This window comes from Hemitrygon akajei, chromosome 6 (assembly GCF_048418815.1).
Source record: "Hemitrygon akajei chromosome 6, sHemAka1.3, whole genome shotgun sequence".
Taxonomy (NCBI): Eukaryota; Metazoa; Chordata; class Chondrichthyes; order Myliobatiformes; family Dasyatidae; genus Hemitrygon; species Hemitrygon akajei.
Genome location: NC_133129.1, coordinates 127,837,153 through 127,860,190, shown reverse-complemented (window position 1 = coordinate 127,860,190; position 23,038 = coordinate 127,837,153). Strand labels below are relative to the sequence as shown.

General features: G+C 41.9%; 1 protein-coding gene across 2 annotated transcripts in view; it reads left to right on the top strand.

Moving 5' to 3' along the window:
• ptdss2 (phosphatidylserine synthase 2) overlaps positions 1–23,038 on the top strand; it is an 82,558-nt gene that overhangs the window by 29,221 nt on the left and 30,299 nt on the right. For both annotated transcript variants that reach the window (XR_012099328.1, XM_073049213.1), the window contains exons 4-5: positions 5,883–5,950; positions 17,929–18,063. Coding sequence is in view for 1 of the 2 variants with exons in the window: in XM_073049213.1 (XP_072905314.1) it covers positions 5,883–5,950; positions 17,929–18,063 (203 nt within the window). In the remaining variant the exon portion in view is untranslated. The remainder of the gene's footprint in view (positions 1–5,882; positions 5,951–17,928; positions 18,064–23,038) is intronic.

Genomic DNA, 23,038 nt, shown 5'->3' with positions numbered 1-23,038 from the left:
AACTCAACTGTCATTAGTTCTCAGCTTGTAGTTTCTGTTGGCTTTTAACACTTCTATTGTGAATAGCAATTGATTTTGCAAGGAAGGAATTCAAGCATACACAACTTACCAAATGGGCAATCGATAAGCCAATTCTGTATAAAAATAGTAATTTTCTGTTCAGTATTCAGAACATTGTGGTGACAGGGGCCATGCTGCTCTCCTTGTGCACAACTAGAAGCATGTTTTAGCCATGAGTTTGTGTGTCGTCCAGTTATTTAAATTTATTATTGTCCATGACATATGCAGCTTTGTATAAAGAAATGGAATAAATAGATGGGCTATTTTTCATAGTTGCACCCATTTTAGTCTTTGTGTGCTGGTTTAAACAGAATTGCAGATTTTGAAAAAAAGGTGCATATTTCACTGATACTTGTTAATAAACAGTGTGTCGACTGGATCTATCTGTTTTTTCCATCAAGGCATAGGGTAGCAATAATTTTTCTGAGAATATTTGAAGCTTTTTTTTCCCTGAAGTAGCATACATCACTTTTGTTCCATTAATGAGCCCCATTGAAATATAAATTCATGCTGTATGGTGGCTAGTAAAACAGAAGAAAAAATTCCGTGATGCACAAGATACCAACCTTCTGTGTTTTGGGAAAGAAATACGGAGAAAGTATTGATTTAAAAGATATTGACTTCAGATTAAAGATTTAAGTATTTTTAAAAACTATTCCATTTTTAATCTATCAATCTGACCGAATGTTACACATGGCTACAGGATCTTTTAATTCTTTTCAAGTTATTTTCTTTAATCCCTATTGGACAGGGCCTTATTGCTGTGCGATAGAGCGAGGTTTAATATCGTGGATGTAAATCTGTATCTTATCAATCTTTTGCAACTCCGAATTATTAGTCTTATAACTAAAAATGTTTTATCTTTTTGGAGGATAGTAAGGTGTTCTACAACATGGAAGCCTAAGTCTATTCTACACTCAGTGGCTACTTTATTAGGTATACCTGCTCATTAATGTAAAACTCTCATTGCCCAATCATTTGGAAGAAATTCAATGCATTAAAGTATTGAGGGAGGCAAGGGTAGAAATTGCTGCGGCACAGGCAAAGATACTTAAATCATTCTTAGCAACAAGTGACATGCAAGAGGGTTGGATGATGGCCTGTGTTGTTCTGCTGTTTAAGAAAGGCTCTTTAAAAAAAAGGAAGCTATAGGTTGAGCCTGACATCAATGATGGAAAGTTTTTGGAAGGTATTCTATGGGATCAGGTAGGTCTGTGTGTGTGTGTGTGTGTGTGTGTGTGTGTGTGTGTGTGGTGTGTGTGTCCCTTGTTTTTCAAACATTCACTTCATGACACCTCGCTGTTTCGAAAGACCTACATTAGTACCTGTCTTTGCTGACCAAAGGAGGATTTTCGCTGTTATGAAAAAAGACGCCCGCTTTAAATGAGTTTACCCCAAGAAAGACTACCATGGCCGGTGAAGCCTTGCGCGAGCAGGTGTGTGCGTATGCGAGTACGTGCATATGCGTGTGCGTGTCGATTTTTTTTTTCCCTACAAATCTGATTTGGCTCGCTGTCTTCCCAATTCTGGTAAGTGAAACTACACTGTACATACAATATTTCTACTTTATATAGGCTGTGTATTTATCATATCATTCCTGCTTTTACTATATGTTCATGTTATTTTAGCTTTTATGTGTTATTTGGTAGGTTATTTTTTTTGGGTCTGGGAATGCTCAGATTATTCCCATATAAATTAATGGTAATTCCTTCTTTGCGACATTTCAGCTTACAAACAGTTTCATAGTAACGCTCTACCTTCGCATAGTGGGGGTACCTGTATATATACACAGTGGCATGCAAAAGTTTGGGCATCCCTGGTCAAAATTTTTGTTACTGTGAATAATTACGTGAGTAGAAGATGAACTGATCTCCAAAAGTCATAAAGTTAAAGATGAAACATTCTTTTCACCATTTAAGCAAGATTAGCGTATTTTTTTTTGTACAATGTTAGAGTGGGGGAAAAAAGGAAAGGAGCACCATGCAAAAGTTTGGCACCCCAAGAGATTTGAGCTCTCAGATAACTTTTACCAAAATCTCAGACTTTAATTAGCTTGTTAGAGCTATGGCTTTTTGACAGTCATCATTAGGAAGGGCCAGGTGATGCAAATTTCAAAGCTTTATAAATACCCTGACTCCTCAAACCCTGTCCCAACAATCAGCAGCCATGGGCTCCTCTAAGCAGCTGCCTAGCACTCTGAAAATTAAAATGAATGATGCCCACAAAGCAGGAGAAGGCTATAAGAAGATAACAAAGTGTTTCTTAATTACATTACAGTTCATAATGTAATTAAGAAATGGCAGTTAACAAGAACGGTGGAGGTCAAGTTGAGGTCTGGAAGACCAAGAAAACTTCCCGAGAGAACTGCTCGTAGGATTGCTAGAAAGGCAAATCAAAACCCCCGTCTGACTGCAAAAGACCTTCAGGAAGATTTAGCAGACTCCGGAGTGGTGGTGCACTGTTATACTGTGCAGCAACATCTGCACAGATATGATCTTCATGGAAGAGTTGTCAGAAGAAAACCTTTCCTGCGTCCTCGCCACAAAATTCAGTGTCAGAAGTTTGCAAAGGAACATCTGAACAAGCCTGATGCATTTTGGAAACAAGTCCTGTGGACTGATGAAGTTAAAATAAAACTTTTTGGCCTCAATGAGCAAAGGTATGTTTGGAGAAAAAAGGGTGCAGAATTTCATAAAAAGAACACCTCTCCAACTGTTAAGCACGGGGTGGATCGATCATGCTTTGGGCTTGTGTTGCAGCCAGTGGCACGGGGAATTTTTCACTGGTAGAGGGAAGAATGAACTCAGTTAAATACTAGCAAATTCTGGAAGCAAACATCACACTGACTATAAAAAAAAAGCTGAAGGTGAAAAGAGGATGGCTTCTACAACAGGATAATGATCCTAAACACACTTCAAAATCCACAACCTACCTTAAGAGGCACAAGCTGAAGGTTTTGCCATGGCCCTCACAGTCACCCGAACTAAACATCATCAAAAATTTGTGGATAGACCTCAAAAGAGCAGTGCATGCAAGACGGCCCAAGAATCTCACAGAAGCAGAAGCCCTTTGCAAGGAAGAATGGGCGAAAATCCCCCAAACAAGAATTGAAAGACTCTAGCTGTCAAAGGCGGATCGACCCGATGCAATAACGCAAGATATCACGAATTCAATAAAACCATGAAACAAGCGAAACTTCACTTTTTATTCTTAGCATGCTATGGGGAAATTACAGACTGATTAATGAGATAGTCTGAGCATTCAGCGCCGACTTACATTTCTGCCCAATTTATATCATTAATCGCAGGAAATCTTACAATTACACGAGTTAGGACAATTTTAGAATAGTTTTGATCACATGTTAACATACAATTAGATGTAAAATCATTTTTGGTTAGTTATAATTATTTCTGCCAAGGCTAGCATGGATATAACCTCAGTTCCTCATGTTGACACCTCCCGCTACTCTTCCCCCCTCCCCCACACCATTCTTCCCCTATTTTGTTATGTTGTACCTCAAAATGCTTTGTGCGACCAGACAATTCTTTATTTAGACCTATGTCTAACACTATTAGGGAATAATGTCTGGTACGCCACCTGTTGCTGGGTAAGGTTCCCTTTTTGGCTGTCCAGCACTAGCATAAGATACCTATAAGGTTAATTGATCATTAGCTAATCATTGTCTTTTAATCTCTTTTAATCTATACCCCTATTTACCTATCCCTTTACTCCATCATAACTGGCTACAGAAAGCATTTACAAGCTGTGATACTTGCTAAAGTGGGTGTTACTAAGTACTGAGCATGCAGGGTGTCCAAACCTTTGCTTCGGGCCCTTTCCTTTTTGGTTATTTTGAAACTGTAAAAGATGGAAATAAAAAAAGTAATTTTGCTTAAAATATTAAAGAAATGTGTCATCTTTAACTTTAGACCTTTTGAAAATCAGGTTACCTTTTACTCACTTAGCTATTCACAGGAATTTTGACTGGGGTGCGTGCGTGTGCGTGTGCGTGTGCGTGTGTGTGTGTGTGTATTTGGATAGACATAGACTGATTAAGGATAGTCAGCATGGCTTCATGTGTGGTTGGTTATATCATTATAGAGTTGTTTGAAAAAGTTGTCTGGATGAAGGCAAGGCAGTAAATGTCTTTTACATGGACTTTAGGAAGGCGTTTGACATGGTCCTGCATGGGAGGTTGGACAAGAAGTTTCTGTCACTCAGTGTTCAAGATGAGGTAGTAAATTGGTTTTGTGGGAAAAGTTAGAGAGTGGTTGTAGATGGTTGCCTCTTCGACTGGAAGCCTGTGACTGGTGGAGTGCTGCGGGATGAGTGTTTGGTCCATTCTTGTTTGTCATCTATATCAACAATCTGGATGATAATGTGGTTAACTAGATCAGCAAATTTGCGGATGACACTAAGATTGGGGTGTAGTGGACAGTGAGGATGGCTATCATGGCTTGTGGAGGGATCTGGACCACCTTAAAAAAAATAGGCTGAAAAATGGCAGATGGAATTTAATGCAAGCAAGTGTGAGGAGCTGCACTTTGGTAGGACAATCCAGAATTGGTCTTACACGGTGACTGGTAGGGCGCTGAGGAGTGAGGTAGAACATAGGGATCTAGGAATACAGGTCCTTAATTAATTGAAAGTGGTGTTACAAGCAGATAGGGTTGTAAAGAATGCTCTTAGCACGTTGGCCTTCACAAATCAAACTATTGAGTACACAATAATTTGGAGTATTATGTACAGTTTTAGTCATTACCTACAGGAAAGATGTAAATAAGTTTGAAAAGAGTACAGAGAATATTTACAAGGATGTTGCTGGATCTGGAGAACCTGAGTGAAAGTTTAAATAGGTTAGAACTTCATTCCTTGGAACCTAGAAGATTGAGAGGAGATTTGATAGAAGTATACAAAATTGAGGAGTCTAAATAGGGCAAATGCAAGCAGGCTTTTTCCACAGAGGTGGGATGGGTCTTTAACCAGAGATTATGGGTTAAGGGTGAAAGTTGAAAAGTTTAATGGGAACATGGGGGAAACTTTTTCACTGAGAATGTGGAATGTGCCGCCAGCACAAGTGGTGCACACAAATTTGATTTCAATGTTTAAGAGAAGTTTGGATAGGTACGTGTATGGTAGTGGTATGGGGGGCTATGATCCTGGTGCAGGTTGATGGGAGTAAGCAGTTTATATGGTTTGGCATAGACTAGATGGGCTGAATGACCTGTTTCTGAGCTGTATTTTCCAAATGAGGTTCATTTTTTGTTCAGACCAGGCATCAGAATGGGAAAGATATGTGATCTAAGTAACTTTGACTGTGGAATCATTGATGGTGCCAAATGGGATGGTTTGAGTATGTCAGAAATTACTGATCTTCTGAGATTTTCACACACAACCATCTCTAGGGTTTACAGAGAAATGGTGTTTTTAAAAAAAAATAATAACATCTGTTCTCTGGGCAAAAATGCCTTGTTAATGAGAGATTATAGGAGAAAGGCCAGACTGGTCCAAGCTGACAGGAAGTCGACAAGAACTCGAATAAGCACTGTTACAGCAGTGGTATGCAGAAGAGCATCTCTGAATGCACAACATATTGAACCTTGAAGTGTATGGACTACAGCAGCAGAAGACCATGAACACCTACCTAATGGCAATGCAGTATTGGGTTCCTCCTGTACCTAATAAAGTGGTCACTAAGTGAATGTAGCTGGCTGTCTTAACAATATTCAGTTGTTCGCCAACCTGTTCAATTGTATGATGATGTGCCTCTTTTAAAATTATTTTAACTAATGTCTTCTCTCTTCGGCCATTCTCTCTTACAGCATACTGGAGATTCTGGTTATGTGTCAGTGTTGTATATGAGCTGTTTCTCATCTTCATACTTTTTCAGGTAAGAGATAAGTCCTTATTTTATCACTGAAGTATCTTTAACACTGTTTCCTCTAAGCTGCCCAGGTGTGCAGCTGCAACTACTCCGGTCACACAACCTTTGTTGCTGCGCAACTGGTATTTTCTTTTATATCATGTTTTATGAAAGTGCCGCACAGTCTTCAGACTGTGTTTGAAGAATATATATAAGTAAATAAATCTGCTCAGAGCAATGATTGGTCCATGCAGCTGCAAAAAAAGAATTAGCGGGAACGTTGATCTTTAAGCATGCAAAGTAAATCCTTTTGAGGTAACATATGTTTGTACAGCAAAATATTTCACTATGATCATAGTAAGTATAGTACTGATAATGTCACTAGGTGAGAACTGATCTTCTCTACAGGGAGTAATTGTTATTGTTGATGTTTCGCATGTAAAAATGTTTGAAATGGTGATTTTGAATTGCGCTCAGGTTTATGAACACTGCAATCAGTTGTTTTTTGCAAATATACATACAGTGTATTATTGAAGTGTTTTCAGCTGCTTAATCGTTAAGCTTTTAAGAAGCTTGGCTCTGTAATCAAGAGTGTGACGGAATCGTCATTGCATCATGTGCTTTGTATCTGTGCAGTCTTTTACTTTCAACACTTTGTTGGAATCCAGTTTTCCCTTTCTGTCATCTTTGTGTCTCTTTTGCTGGGGGATGGGCCAACACAGGATTCCACTCTCACTGATTTTGAATTACCGAGGTCAAACTAAGACGTCTATATCTGAAATAAAAGTGGCTGTTTTTCTATGCTTTCCTTACTCTATCAACATTGAATTTCATTGAATTTTTATTCAGTTTAGCTTCAGATCTTCAATAAGGGTATTGATCATATTGACGCGAGAAAATGTGTAGATGCTGGCGAAACTCAGCAGGCCAGGCAGCATACTCCCCAATGCCATTAGGCTTTACAATTCTACCGCCAGGACTTAAGAACTTTTTAAAAGCTATTATTAATGCTTTTTGAGATAGTGATTTAGATGCATATCATATTTTTTTTTACTGAGTTAAGTATTGTATGTAATCAGTTTTGCTACAACAAGTGTATGGGACATTGGAAAAAAGTTGAATTTCCCCATGGGGATGAATAAAGTATCTATCTATCTATATGGAAAAGTGTAAACGATTGACATTTCGGTCTGATACCCTTCTTCCGGACTGCAGAATAAAAGATGAGAAGTCAGAGTGATAAGGTGGGGGGAGGGGAGGATGTACAAGTGGTAGTTGATAGGTGAAACAAAGAATGGGGAGGTAGAGGGATGAAGTAAAGAGCTGAGAAGTTGATTGGTGAAAGAAATAAAGGGCTGGAGAAAGGGGAAATCTGATAAGAGGCAGGTGAGGAGATAAGGTGAGCGAAGGAATTGGGGAATGGTGAAGGTGGGGGCAATTACTGGAAGTTTGAGAAATTGATGTCCGTACCATCAGGTTAGAGGCTACCTAGACAGAATATAAGGTGTTACTCTTCCAACCTGTGTGGCCTCATCATGGCAGTAGAGGAGGCCATGGTCTGACATGTCAGAATGGGAAGTAGAATTGAAATGGATGGCTACCAGGAGATTCTGCTTTTTCTGGTGGCCGGAGTGTAGGTGTTGGCGAAGTGGTCTCCCAATCTATGTTGGGGCTCACCAATGTACAGGAGGCTGCACCAGATGGAGCAGATGACCCCAACAGACTTACAGGTGAAGTGTTACCTCACCTGGATGAACTGTTTGGGGCCCTGAATGGTATTGAGAGAGGAGGTGTAGGAGCAGGTGTGGCACTTGTTCCACTTGCAAGGAAAAGTACCAGGAAGGAGAACAATATTGATCCTTGTTTAATTTGACGCGCATAGATGTTTAGGTATATTTTTAATGAATGTTTAATTTCTTTCTGCAAATTGGGATTGTTCTCCTTTATTTGTGTAAGCAAAATAGTGTACATTAAACTATCTTTATGTACTTTGGCATCAGAGATTACCCTTAAAAATCTGAGCAGCTGGGTAAACAATCACCACTAAATGCATCTGTGGATGGATACGCAGCATTCAAGTTATGGGTTCTGTGCTACCATAAGCAACTATTCCTATCAAGATTAATTTAGAAAATAATATACAGATTGTAAATCTGTTGTCCAGCTATTCACTTGTCTGATGAGGGGTCTAGGACTAAAACATTGACTTTGCTCTTTTCCATAGATGCTGCCTGGCCTGATGAGATCTTCCAACATTTTGTGTCTGTTGCTAAGACCTGTACTAATCTATAGTTAATTAGCCTACCAGTACAACATTAGCCCACAGTCCTTCTGACTTGCAGAAACTTTGGATTGTTGGCAGTTCTTGGAATCCTTCTGTGATGGGGGAATGTTCATACTTCAAAAAAAAACAATAGATCTCTTGCTCAGATGATGATGACTGGGGGCAATTTCTGTGGTTTAGCACCAAGAAGGGTGTCAGTCTAGAGAGTTTCAACCTCTAGTCCAAAATACTTTAATATGTTTTGCAATTTTGTTTTATATAATATATTTAGCCAGTTTACAAGTAGTGAATTCTCATGTTGAGCTATCCTGAACTATTAAAGTTATTTTAAATGAAAATAGAATTTTAAATAATTTAAATTGTTTAAATTATGTAAATTTGAGTACTTATTTCTGGTTAAAAAGTGATTTTAAGACAAAGCTGCTCATCTAAAGCTAAGCTATACTATCTATTATAGGCAGATATAAAGACTGATGATAATTATGCACATTAGTTTTTTCACTGAAGCAAAAATGGCGTTTAAATATATTGCAATCCCCTGTCATTTGTGCTGGATTTGATCTGAGAATAGCTGACATTGGAAAAGAGGTAACTGTTGGTTTCTCATTGCTGTTGTAGCGGTGTGCTACACGCAGTGCTGAAATAACGACACGTAGTCGGTGAGCTGCAGTTGCAAAAGAGGTTTATTCAAACTTTGTGGCTTCGCTTTAAAGCCTTCCTGTTCCTGCCCTCCCCGAGCGGTAATGCTATAGGGGGCGCGTATTCACAGTCCCGTCCTGCGCGCGGGCTTTTCCCCTTGCTGGTGAAGCTAGCTTGGCGCCCTCTTTGGGACTGGCCTCAATGCCGGTGCGTGCCACTTTGTGAGCCGGTTCGAGTGCGCTGGGAAGTGGGTCGCCACATAACCCCGCCCCCCCCAGAACTGGCGATACACCCCCCAATGTCCTCAGGCTGCTAAACGAGATAAAAGCTCATTACTTCAGGAAAGATTCTAGCATAGACAGAAGATTGGCAGGGTTGGTTTTGGGACCACTTCTTTTCACATTATGTGTCAGTGATTTGGATGATGGAATTGATGGGTTTGTGGCCAAGTTTCCAGATGATACAAAGGTAGGTAGAGAAGCAGATAGTGTTGAAGGAGGATTTGGACAGATTGGGAGAATGGGAAAAGAAGTGGCAGATGTAACACAGTGTAGGGAAATGTATGATCAAGCAGTTTGGTAGAAGGAATAAAGGAGTAGGAATAAAGAATGCAATGTTAGCATTCATTTTAAGAGGATGAGAATATAAAAGCAAGGATTTAATAATGAGACTTTTTTAAGGTATTGTTCAGATCACATTTGGACAATTATGAGCAGTTTTGGGTCTTATTTCTCAGAAAAGATTTGCTGGAATTTGAAAGAGTTCAGAGGAGATTTATGAGAATAACCCAGGAATAAAATGGTTAATGTATTAGCATTTGATGGTACTGGGCTTATACTCACTGGAGTTTCGAAGAATGAGTTGGGAATCTTACTGAAACTTACCAAATATGGAAAGGCCTTGATAGAGTGGATGCGGAGATGAGGTTTCTAATCGTTGGGGAGTTCAAGGCCAGAAAGCGCAGCATCAGAGTAGAAAGTGTTCCTTTAGAACAGATGAAGAATTTCTTTAGCCAGAGCGTGGTGAACTATGGAATTCATTGCCACAGATGGCTGTAGAGGACAAGTCATTTGATCTATTTAAAGCAGAGGTTGATAGGTTCTTTATTAGCCAGGGCATCAAAGATTATGGGAAGAAGGCAAGAAGATGAGCTTGAAATGGATAATCAGCCATGATGGAACGGAGGAGTAGAATCAATGGGCTGAATAGTCTGATTCTGCTCCACTGTCCTATGGTCCTGGAAAGCCATGGTTTTTCAAAACTATGCTCTCCCACAAATAGAAGTAGTGGTTGAATTGACCTTTATCTAAAGCAGGTTTCTCAACCAGGATTCTGCGGAACCATAGAATTATGTGTGAGGTCGCTAAGGGTTTTGTGAGAGATCATGATTAAAATAAATAAGCATAGTTTTTGAACTTTACTGCAACGCGCTATGCTGGGGATCATAGTGGTTGGTAGTGACTGAGCAGCCCCGTTAGCAACCTCGTTCAGGGTCTGTCAGCGCATTATGTCAGTGCATAGTAGGACCGTGTTTATTTGGTTGAATCCATTCTTAGTTTGTGACATGAGATAGGGCAGGCTGTTGATAATTGACAAGCACTATATTGCACAGAGGGGAGATGGTAGTTTAATGAGGAGCGTGGTACGTTTTCCAGACGTTGAATGGACTTGCCCAACTTCAGCTGTGACGTCAGTCTCTTCCTCCTGAATTATCCAGGTTGCTGAGTCAATAGATTTCAGCAAAAGTGTCATGTTATAGCATTTGTAAGATTTGGAAATGATAGTGAAATTCAAGAAAACTTTTTTTGTTGTAAAGAGCTGCCTGAAACAAGCAAAGGCCAAATATATTTATCTGGAAACAACAGAACAGGTCTGTCTTGGAGGAACTGTTGGCATCTGTACTGATGAATCCCCATCAGTGTTTGGCTCCATGAACGGTTTCATTTTTCTTGTTTTTACATGTTACTTTTGGTAATACAAATCACTATACAGTTTTTAGACTAATTGAATAAATATCCTGATTTAAGTTTCTGTAGATACCTTAAGTGCACTTTTGGTGATTGGTTATGGAATCAAAAGCCACTCTACTGCGGTACCACATTTTGCTCTTTCTCGCTGAAATTTCTCTTTTCAGAGTATATCCAGGCAAATACTGCAAAAACGGGGCCTTAACATTCAAAGAATGCGTGCTTTTTAACCTGTTCCAGAGACTGGATTCTTTTCAAAAGGGTACAGTAGTATGTAAAACCATTTTGGCTTGCATTTTGGTTTTTGTTCTTTTTCTTGTTAAATTTAAACAGTGTGCTGTTTGGCAGCTGAGGGCGTTGGAATGTGGGGAATTGACAGTTTGACTGTCAAATGAACTTTAGCACTGACACCGTGTTTTGATTCTGGCTGTGCTTCATTACTTCTAGTAAAAGGGCAAGTTTTATCTCATAGGAAACATGTGCATGCTTGTATAAACAATATTTTCAATTGATGTGAGAAAGAGGACCTAAGGAAGTAACATTTTGTCTACCACATGCACAAACTATGGGTATTTATAATATTAAAAGGAGATTAGATCAGAAAAAATTATGCCTTTTTTTACTTGGTTGTTTTTAGTTCTTCTGGAACCCAACATTTAGACTGAAAAATCACAAGAGCCATGCTCTGTAAATTCTAATTTAATTATCCACAGGAAATGGATCATGGATCCTGTAGGCAGTGCGGCACACGGCAGCAGCAGCCTTTCGGATCTGATGCTACTTTAATTTAGTTTTTTAATTTAATTTTAATGAAATTTAATTTTAAGGCACAATTAGGGTTTAGGGCAATGGATAACAGAGCGACTATCTACCATCGCCAGTTACTGCTACAATACAGAGATCGCCCAAAAATGAACCTTCATGAAAATCTGCTGGTTAGATTGCGCGACCTTGGCTTGCTGAGGGAATCGGGCCTGCAGTCCTGGGAGTCGCCTGCTGCCGGTGGCTGGAGGTGGAGACAGCGTAAGCAGTGTGCGAGGAAGCAGAAGTGAGGTGAGCAGACAGGAGTCTGTGCCAGGAAAAAAGGAAGCCCTAGCCGGCCGGCTCTCCCGTCCATTCTACTCTCCAATGTCTGCTTGCTGATGGAATCAGGCCTGCAGTCCTCGGAGTCGCCTGATACCAGTGGCCGGAGGTGGGGACAGCGTAAGCAGTGTGCGAGGAAACGGAAGCGAGGCGAGTGGGCAGGAGTCCGTGCCAGGGAAAAAGCAAGTCCTAGCCGGCCAGCCCTCCCATCCATTCTGCTCTCCAGTGGACATTAAATTGGACTAGATCTGTGGCAACAAAATACTCGGCATGAGTACAGAAACGGACAGAATCCTGGACGCCGCCATTCAGCTGATTATTCATGTAACATCAGGCTACCAACCTACTGCCCTCTGTTGTACCTATTGTCTTGTTTATTATTTATTGTAATGCCTACGCTGTTCTATGTACTTTATGCAGTCCTGGGTAGGTCTGTAGTCTAGTGCAGTTTTGTGTTGGTTTGCGTAGTTCACTGTAGTTTTTGTATTGTTCATGTAGCACCATGGTCTTGAAAAACATTGTCTTGTTTTTACTGTGTACTGTACCAGCAGTTATGGTGGAAATGACAATAAAAGCAACTTGACTTGAAATGCAAGATTCAAAGATTCTAAGTTCATTTATTAGCAAAGTATGTCTGTACTATACAACCCTGATATTCATCTTCCCCACTGACAGCTACAAAACAAAGAAAAACCATAAAATCCCGTTCAAAGAAAATTATTAACCCCCACTTGCAAAGAAAAACACATTGCGCAAATGGCAACAAAAAACAGCAAAAATCACAAAATCGAAAGACTGCAGGCTATTCAGTTCAGCTCAGTGTTCTTTATCTGCAAGCTATCCTGATTCCAAGTTGTCCAAAATAGCAAACAAGAAGCGACTAGAGACACATCACATCATAACGTGAAATCCAATCCACAAAAAGTGTGGATTAGATCTTGCCCAGATCTCCAGCACTATCCTCTGACAGCAAGGTGGGGAGGGGAAGGGGGACTGTCACACACAGTGAGCGAGAGGCTTGTGGATGTGCTGTACACCCACTTGCCTTGATAATTTCAATCTGCTACAGTGCCTTAATCAGTGAGAAATGGAGTTGATCATGGGCTAGCTTCCCATCTCCCGGCTTCTTGGCCTTGAGGCCGGGCATTTTGTTCGTAGCCTCATGGAACACCCTCAGAGCTAGCAAAGCACCAGATCGTTCAATCAGCTCTAAAACACACACCTAAAATGTAGATCACAGGTTCCAAAAGTGAACTACAGTTGAAAGAAAAAAAGATGTAAAAGAAGTGAAAGAGGTTGTTTCTAGAGGATATCACCCTTGGTTGCTTTGTTCACTGATGCCAGCTTCCTGTAAAAGGAATCCACAGTTATCCTCTGTAATATTTTGTCCAGATTTGTTCAAAGAAACTTGGGCTTTAGCATCCGTTGGTATGGGGCAATTCTCATATCCTAGTTGATTAGAGCTTCGAGTAGACATTCAGGTAATTCATATGTAGTGCCCTGGTTCACATCTTTACTGTTATGCTGTAGATATTTCATTCAGCAGCTCTATGAGAGTTGTTTGTGCTGCTTTCAGTCTGTTTGGGTTATTGTTGAAGATAAGGGATGATGTGGAATGTGTGCCGTCCAGTTAGTGGGAGATTTTTCTCGGTGAGGGACAATAAGATTAGTCTTGAGCTTTTGTTTGAGAGGAGATGGAGAGAAGACACTGGGGAGAACCGGTTGCAGCATACGATCTGATGGGATACCCGTTTGTTCGAGATGGATTGCAAGTGACTTTCGGAAGGTGGTGTGTGCTTTCACATTGACCCAAGGGTCCATTGCGTGAGTGACAGAGAAGTTCAAGATGAGCTCCAACTTGTGCATATTTGACTGTTTAATTAGAATGGGCCTTTTTACTTTTTGTTATTCTTTACTAAACCTTTAGGTAAGATTAATAAATAAAATTCCTTAATCGTACGCAGTGTGCTGTCTGTTATTTTGTGGCATTAAATTGTAACAAGGTAGCGAATTACACAGCATCCACACAAATGGGGGGTTGGGGGGGGGTGTCTTGCGTCTCAATCTCACACATTTGGCGGGGCTGGAGGTTGTTGTCCCAAGACTTATGCAGCTGAGGAAGCCAGAGTGTTTCACATAAGTAACCTCATAGCATGACTTTCTAAGTCTCTTGTCTTGAACCGATTATTAAGCTTTGCATATTGTCTTGTAGATGTACAATAAACTTGTGCATCATTCTCTAAACATTTATTCTGGAATGGGTTTGTACGTGTTCCTAAAACTGCCCTATTTCATTAAGGTACTCCTTGAAAAACATCACTTTGGTTAATTGTTCTGTGATCCATGAATTCTTATGAATCTGTGTAAACATTCTACCATTGTCCTCTTGGAAAAATTCTAATTCTAGGTCTGTAATGGGACTTGAACTTGTAATTTTTGGCTTTGGTGGTTAAAAAGCTCATTACTGATCCATAGTTGACTTATATCACTTTGGCTGGGTATATTTGGGATTCTACCCTTGCCACATAACATCCACAACAAGCAAGATTTCCTAATGGCCAACCATTTTAATTACAATCCCCAATCAGACATGTCAGTCCCTGGCCTCCTCTACTGGCACGAGGAGGTCACTCCAACCTGACGCATGAACATCTGTTTCTATAACTTACAGTAATTTATCCACTCTCCCTTCTCTTTTTCCATTTCACATTCTGTGTCCCTCTCATCCCTTTTTTCACCTGCCCATCACCTCCCTCTGGTTCCCCTCTTCCTTCCTTTGCTCCCAGGGTCCACACTTCTCTCTTATTAGATATATCCTTCAGCCTTTTACCTTTCCACCCAGCTTCTAACTTATCTCCACTCCCCCAATAGTCTACTTTCTCCCTTACTTTCTCCCTTATCTGGCTTCACACATTGCCTTCCAACTTGTACTCTTTCTCCTCCCCCCACCTTTTTATTTTAGCTTCTTCTCCTTCCTTTCCAGTCCTGATGAAGGCCTGAAGTATTGGTTCTTTATTCCTTTCCATAGATGCTACCTGACCTGCTGAGTATCTGCAAAATCACTCATGTTTATGCAAATTTGCACGTCCCCTCAAGCATACTTTGCCAGTTAATGCGGTTGTGAATAATCTGATAATATCCGAACTCTGCAATCCTATCTGCTGATGAGCTGATGGTAACCTACACCTCTGTGTTATCAAGTCTCTCTCTTCCCCTTGTCATTCCAACATTGCCAGATGAAAAGAGATTTCCAAATAGTCTCGAGAGAGGAATTTTCTCCTGGTCTATCTTAAACATTCAGTGACTTCTTTTAAATCAGTCACCCTTTGTTCATGTTTCTCCTACCTGAGGCAATATCCTTTCCATATCTACACTCTGCTTTGTATCTTTCAATCAAAGTAAGACTTCTGAAGCATTCAAGATCCTTGACTTTACAGCCATAGAAAATGAAGGTTTCCATAAATATAGCACATTTCATGATCTCAGGATGTCTCATGGTGTTGTTTCCTTTTTAATTTATTTGTACAAATAAGAAATATGAAAAAGTTTATGCATTTTTGTGCTACCCTGTATTTTTAATTTGAGCAGATCAAGCTGATTTTTCTTAGGAACAAATTAAAATCTTCCATAATCCTTATTATTTGAGAAAGAAATCCCTCATGCTTTTCATTATTAAGCTTTTTAAAATAAATTTTCAAGTGTTCTAAGATCCTGTGATTGCCCCATTTAAATTTGGTCTTGAGGATAGATAGCCATGACATGGAATTGTAGTGAATGTTAGTGAACTGTACAAAAATGTATAAAATGTTAAGAATTAAGAGCTTGGTGCAGTATTCAGACATGCTAACTTTACCCAAACCCTCAGTTATACTTTTACATTTAGATAATCAGACTTTTTGTGCTGCAGGGTTCTACTATGATTCTATAATTTGGGTTGAGTACTTTTTGTAGGAATCATAATTTCTTGCTGACCTGAATTTTAAAAAGGAATGTAATTAATAAATTCACCTCCTTGTGCCATACTTTTCCAAACAAAAACAATGTAAAATGTATAAAACTCATTTTCCAATTATTTGTCATGTACACTTTGATGTAATATTAGGATTTCAGCAAGGTTTAAGTTAGCAGCACCGGTGTAATTGCAAAAAAGGGAACAGTGATATGACAGTTTGCTAGATATTCTGAAATATATACATTCCTTTATGAACTATTAATCACTTTCAGTATTATTTACAGTTAATATTAACTATTTCTGTAATAGTTTATAATAGTTGGAAGTTATCATATTACCTGTTAAGGATTGAGTAGGCAGCTGTTAACGGACCTTAATAGTCCTGTGTAGTAGTGGATTTAGAATGGATGCTGTCTCCTTTCCTATTGTCTTTGCTTGCACCTACACCAAATTACATTATAGCTTTTTCTGAAAAGGATATAGCTTATCCTAATTGATTAGTTTCTACAAATTTATGATGGAACTAATTTATGTATATTATTGATAGAGTTAATGTGATTTTTAATAGGGATAGAATTTTTGGCTCTCTGGAATTTTATTACATTTGTTACGTATTATTGAGTGGAGAAATACTCTAAGTTGCTTGGTCCTATTTGTTTGAAACATTATTTGCCTCAAATTCAAATCAGCAGTTTGTCTTTTTCTGATGCTTTGAAATGAAATGAATCCACTGCATAACATTTTGAGTAAGTTGGTGGTACTGCTCAGAATATATGACACAGTTAATTTGAAAAGGAAAATTTGCTGTGAGTGATGTCTCGGCATTGGATAATTTTCTTTCTTCCTTCCTTTCCCTCTCTCCTACCACTTTGTTCCCCTCTGACCCAAGTTAGTTTGGTGAGATTGAGAAATATTGAGGTAGTACAGATAATAGAACTGCTGCCTTACAGAGTAATCTAGATTCAATCCTAGTTTTTGCAGCAGTGTGTGTGAACCTTGTATGTTCTCCTTGTAACTGCACAGGTTTCCTCTAGGTCCTTCTGTTTCCCACCCATCCCCCACATCCCAAAAATATATAGGTTGTAGGTGGTAAAATCTGTGGATACTTAATAGGAATATAGAGAGAATAAGTATAATTGGATGTTTGATAGTTGCTGAGGACTTGATTAGCCAAAGGGCCATTTCTTTGCTTTAGCATTCTAAATCTAAGAACTAGTCCTCTTTAGGATCACTTTTATTTTGTTGGAATTGAAAACATATAGCCAACTTAATTCTAATGCAAATATCTTGATTATTCCACTGATATGCGGAGATAGTGAATATTTGCATTGTTGACTTTATTAGTTTCTAACTAGATTCTGCAATGTTTGCATTTAAGAGTTGCTGATAGACTGTACACATAGAAGGTGTGCTGGAGATTCCAAACAATATGCTGCTACTTTTGAGGCGGAAGCACTTGAGCTGGGGAATTGAAATCTCATTTTTTAAGAATATAACTGCCCTTGAGAACATGTTCCAGGTTAACTTGAAGAGCATGTGTTGCCAGTGAATTGGGTGGAAAGTGCAGTTTCAAGGGGACATCACAATAACAGGTGTAATTAAGAGATCAGGAGGAAGTGATGGTTGCATAAGGACTCATGCAGTTAAAAGATATTCAGTTTAAATGTCTATTGGAAACATGGTTTTATAGTTATCTTTTTTACAGGGTGATTGGTAAGTTCATGGCCTAAGGTAGAAGGAGATGAGTTATACAGCTCTCGTTACATGCACATGCAGGAGAGCTCTTTGAGTGATTATGCAGAAAGTTTGAAGTTAATAACTCATCTCCTTCTACCTTAGGCCACAAACCTATCAATCACCACTGATGAGTTATTAACTTCAAACTTTCTGCTTAATCACTCAAAGAGTTGATCTGCATGTGCATGTATTGAGAGCTGTATAACTCATCTCCTTCTACCATAGGCCACGAACTTACCAATCACCCCTCGTATTTTCACTTGTACTCAGTGCCACGTTTAGAATCTTTAACTTGGGACAAGTTTGTGCAGCATCACTGAGTGCTTTGTTTATATTTTCACAGACTGTTCAGGATGGACGTCAATTTATGAAATTCATCGATTCAAAACTAGGGGTACCCTTGCCTGAGAGGGACTATGGTGGCAACTGTCTTATTTTTGACCCTGGAAATGAGACTGATCCCTATCACAACATTTGGGTGAGATTGATTTGCATTTTTAAATTGCTATATACTTTCTCTATTTGTGGATGGAATCCAATGTTTAAAAGTGTTCTCGTGAACAGCCTCAACTTTCCATTCCTGTTCCTCCAATGGAACAGAGCTAAATAAATATTTTTACCCCTCAAATAGAGGAACTGTATGGAAAACAGAGGTAGTTAATTATGTTAGATTATGATGGAGAAGAATGAGGAGAACATTTTGTAATTGTCGCGTCAAATGAATTTATTGTGTCTGTTCTAGTGATTTGCCATTATTGGAGAATGATCCAAATATACATTGCCTTGTAAAAGTATTTAACTGTAAAAGTATTTAACTCTTTGTTCACATAAATGAATATTACAACTAGGGTTTTGATCAATTTAACTGAGAATTTTTATTTGTGAATCATGTGCTGTTTTATCCCCCCACTGTAAAAACTTCCAGAAAACAGGAAAATTGTAAAGCATGAAAAACTAAAGTTTCAAAAACTGAAATGTTCACAGTTCAAAAGTATTTATCCCACTTTGCTCAATAGTTAGTTGAACTACCCCTCACAGAGATTATAGCCAGTAGTCTTTTTTCATAAGTCTCTATTAGCTTTGTACAATATGATGGAACAGGATTTACCTATTTCTCTGTGCAAAATTGCTCAGGCCATGCCAGGTTAATTGGGAAATTTGAGGTCTTGCCAGATATTTATGATCGGGTTAAGGTCAGGACCCTAACTGGGCCACTTGAAAACATTTTCTTCATTTGAAGTAACTCCGTGGTTGCTCTGGCAGTGTGATTTGTGTCATGGTCTGCTGAAAGTCGAACTTCCTTCCCAGTTTAAGCTTTCTGGCAGAGGCTAGAAGTTTTTATCCAGAATCTATCTGTATTTAGCAGTATTATCTTCCCATCAATCCTGACCAAACTTCCAGTACTTAGTGCTGAAAAGTATCCCTATAGCTACCTCCGTCATGCTTCACAGTAGAGATGGTGTTACCTGGCTGTTCTGCAATTTTAGATTTACGCCACACATATTGCTTAGTATTGAGGTCAAAAATTTCTACTTTTGTCTCCTCTGACAGGACCTTTTCCCACATCTTTACAGTACCTTCTGAGTGACACTCTGCAAAGTCTTTATGGACAAGGATTTTTTTTTTACGCCAGGGCTTTTTCCTTGCCACTCTTCCATAAGCACCCTATTTGTGCAAGGCCTTAGAGATTGTTGAACCATGAACTTCATCTTCAGTTGCAGCCATTGACTTCTGCAGCTTACTCAGTGACTGTTGGTGTCACAGTTGCTTTTCTAACAAGTGCCATTTTTGTACGGTGACTAAGTTTAAAGGGGCGGTGTGGCTATGGTTTCAGATTTTTCCACTTTTTCACAATGGACTGCGCTGAACTGTTGAGGTATGTTCAGTGCCTTTGAGGTGTCTTGTATCCTTCCCCAGATTTCTGCTTCTCAATGATCATTTTCATGACTTGTCTTGAATGCTTTTTTTGCCTTAATTTTGGTTTTGTCTGTTGAAAATCTACTATACTGTTGGACCTTACAGACGGTGGGTGCATTTATTCTTATGAATTTATTGAAAACAGGTGATCCTCCAATTTTCTGCATCAACTAATTGGGTGAGTTGTTAAGGTAGTATATTGTACTGTAGCGATGTACTGCATACAGAGCTAGAAACAACGACACGCAGTCGGTAAGTCGTTTCGAGACTAGTTTATTCAAACTTCGCGGCGCTGGCTTTTAATCCCAAGTTCCCGCCCTCTCCGGGCAGAAACTACGTCAGAGGTGCATTACCAAAGTCTCTCCCCGCGAGTGGGCTATTTGTAAGCTGGTTCGCCTGTGCAGAAAGTGGGTTGCCACATAACCCCACCCCCCCAAAACCAATGATACACCCCCCAATGCCCACAGTCTGGATCAGCCTCTGTTTGGGAGGTCTGCCTCTGCGCTGCGGTGCCTGAACCTCGACCGGCTGCGCCAAGTCCACGTGGGCTGGTTGAAGTCGGTCCACCGTGAAAACCTCCTCTTTCCCCCCAATTCCAGAACGAACGTGGACCTGTTGTTGTTGATCACCTTGAACGGCCCCTTGTACGGCCGCTGTAGCGGTGCCCGGTGTGCGCCCCTTCGTACAAACACAAACTTACAGTTCTGCAGGTATTTGGATATGTAGGTCGGGGTCTGTCCAAGCTGTGAAGTCGGTACGGGGGCCAGGTTGCCGAGCCTTTCGTGTAGTCTGTCCAGGACTGCTGTGGGTTCTTCCTCTTGCCCCCTTGGGGCTGGTATGAACTCTCCTGGGATGACCAGGGGTGCGCCGTACACCAACTCGGCCGACAAGTGCAGATCCTCTTTGGGTGTTGTGCGAAGTCCAAGCAGGACCCAGGGAAGCTCGTCCACCCAGTTAGGTCCTCTCAGGCGGGCCCTGAGAGCCGACTTCAAGTGACGGTGGAAGCGTTCCACTAGTCCATTCGACTGTAGGTGGTAGGCTGTTGTGTGGTGTAGCTGCGTTCCCAACAAGCTGGCCACAGCCAACCACAGGCTGGAGGTGAACTGGGCGCCTCTGTCAGAGGTAATGTGGGCCGGTACCCCAAAGCGTGCTACCCAGGTTGCAATCAGCGCTCGTGCGCAGGAATTGGCAGATGTGTTGGTGAGTGGGACAGCCTCTGGCCATCTCGTGAACCGGTCTACCATAGTTAGGAGGCACTGCGCGCCTCGTGACACTGGTAGGGGCCCCACGATATCCACATGAATGTGGTCGAACCTCTGGCGGGTGGGTTCGAACTGCTGCGGCGGGGCTTTAGTGTGCCGCTGCACCTTGGCTGTTTGGCACTGCGTGCACGTTCTGGCCCATTCGCTGACCTGTTTGTGAAGTCCGTGCCACGCGAACTTGCTGGAGACCAGCCGGACGGTTGTCCTGATAGATGGGTGCGCCAAACCGTATATGGAGTTGAAAACTTGCCACCGCCAGGCTGCCGGGACGATGGGGCAAGGTTGGCCAGTAGCCACGTCGCACAGGAGGGTCCTCTCACCAGGGCCCACGAGGAAGTTTTGCAGCTGCAAACCCGAGACTGCGGTCCTGTAGCTGGGCGTCTCATCGTCTGCCTGCTGCATAGTCCACCCCCAGGGACAGGGCCTGGATAGCTGGTCTGGAGAGTGCATCCGCCATGATGTTGTCCTTTCCCAAGACATGCTGGATGTCCGTTGTGTACTCGGAGATGTAGGACAGATGTCACTGCTGGCGAGCCAACCAGGGATCGGACACCTTAGTGAACGTGAAGGTCAATGGTTTGTTGTCCGTGAACGTGGTGAACGGCCTGCCTTCTAAGAAGTACCTGAAATGTCGGATTGCCAGATACAGTGCCAACAGCTCCCAGTCGAAGACACTGTACTTGAGTTCGGGTGGTTATAGGTGCCGGCTGAAGAACGCCAGGGGTTGCCAGCGCCCCTCAATGAGTTGCTCCAGCACCCCACCGACTGCTGTGTCGGATGCGTCCACTGTGAGGGCGGTTGGAACGTCCATTCTGGGGTGCACCAGCATCGCGGTATCTGCCAAGGCTTCCTTGGCTTTAACGAAAGCGGCCGCGGCCTCATCGTCCCAAGTAATATTCTTGCCTTTACCCGACATCAGGGTGTACAAAGGGCACATGTTACGTGCTGCTGAGGGGAGGAAACGGTGGTAGAAGTTCACCATACCAACGAACTCCTGCAGGCCTTTGACTGTGTTGGGCTGGGCAAAGTGGCAGATCGCGTCTACCTTGGCGGGCAGAGGTGTTGCCCCGTCTTTGGTAATCCTGTGGCCCAGGAAGTCAATGGTGTCGAGACCGAACTGGCATTTGGCCGGGTTGATCGTGAGGCCGAAATCACTCAGGTGGGAGTAGAGCTGGCGGAGGTGGGACAGATGCTCCTGATGACTACTGCTGGCTATGAGGATGTCGTCCAAATAGATGAACGCAAAGTCCAGGTCGCATCCGGTCGCATCCCACTGCATCCATTAGCCGCTGGAACATCTGCAGCATTCGGAGGAATTTGAACAGACTGAACGGGGTGATGAGTGCTGTTTTGGGGATGTCTTCAGGGTGTACCGGGATTTGATGGTATCCCCGGACAAGGTCTACTTTAGAAAAGATTCTTGCCCCGTGCAGGTTTGCTGCAAAGTCCTGTATATGCGTCACAGGATAGCTGTCTAGAGTTGTAGCCTCGTTCAGTCTGCGGCAGTCGCCGCATGGTCTCCAGCCCCCGGCTGCTTTGGGCACCATGTGCAGGGGGGAGGCCCATGGACTGTCGGACCTCCGTGCGATTCCCAATTCCTCCATCCTCTTGAACTCCTCCTTCGCCAGGTGGAGCTTTTCCGGGGGGAGCCTTCATGCGCGGGCGTGGAGGGGTGGTCCCTGGGTAGGGATGTGGGGCTGTACTCCGTGTCTGGGCATGGCTGCCGTGAACTGTGGTGCCAGAATCGATGGAAAGTCCGCCAAGATTCTGGTGAATTCGTTGTCCGACAGTGTGATGGAGTCCAGGTGTGGGGCCGGCAACTTGGCTTCACCCAGGGAGAACGTCTGGAAAGTCTCGGCATATACCAGTCTTTTCCCTTGTAAGTCAACCAGCAGGCTGTGAGCTCACAAGAAGTCCGCCCCCAGGAGTGGTTGGGCCACGGCGGCCAGCGTGAAGTCCCTTGAACCGGCTGGTACCGAACTGCAGCTGCACTGTGCGGGTGGCGTAGGTCCGTATTGTGCTGCCGTTTGCGGCCCTCAGGGTGGGTCCTGGCTTCCTGTTGCGGGTGCTGTACCCGGTCGGGGGTAAGACGCTGATTTCCGCTCTGGTGTCGACCAAGAAGTCCCGACAGTTTGTCCCAGACGTACAAGAGGCTGTCCTGGTGGCCAGCCACCATAGCCATTAGTGGCAGCTGGCCCTGGCCCTGGCCCTTGCAGGGCGGGCAACAACGGCGGGCTTCTGTGCCCCACCACTGGTGGTAGAAACACCACTGTT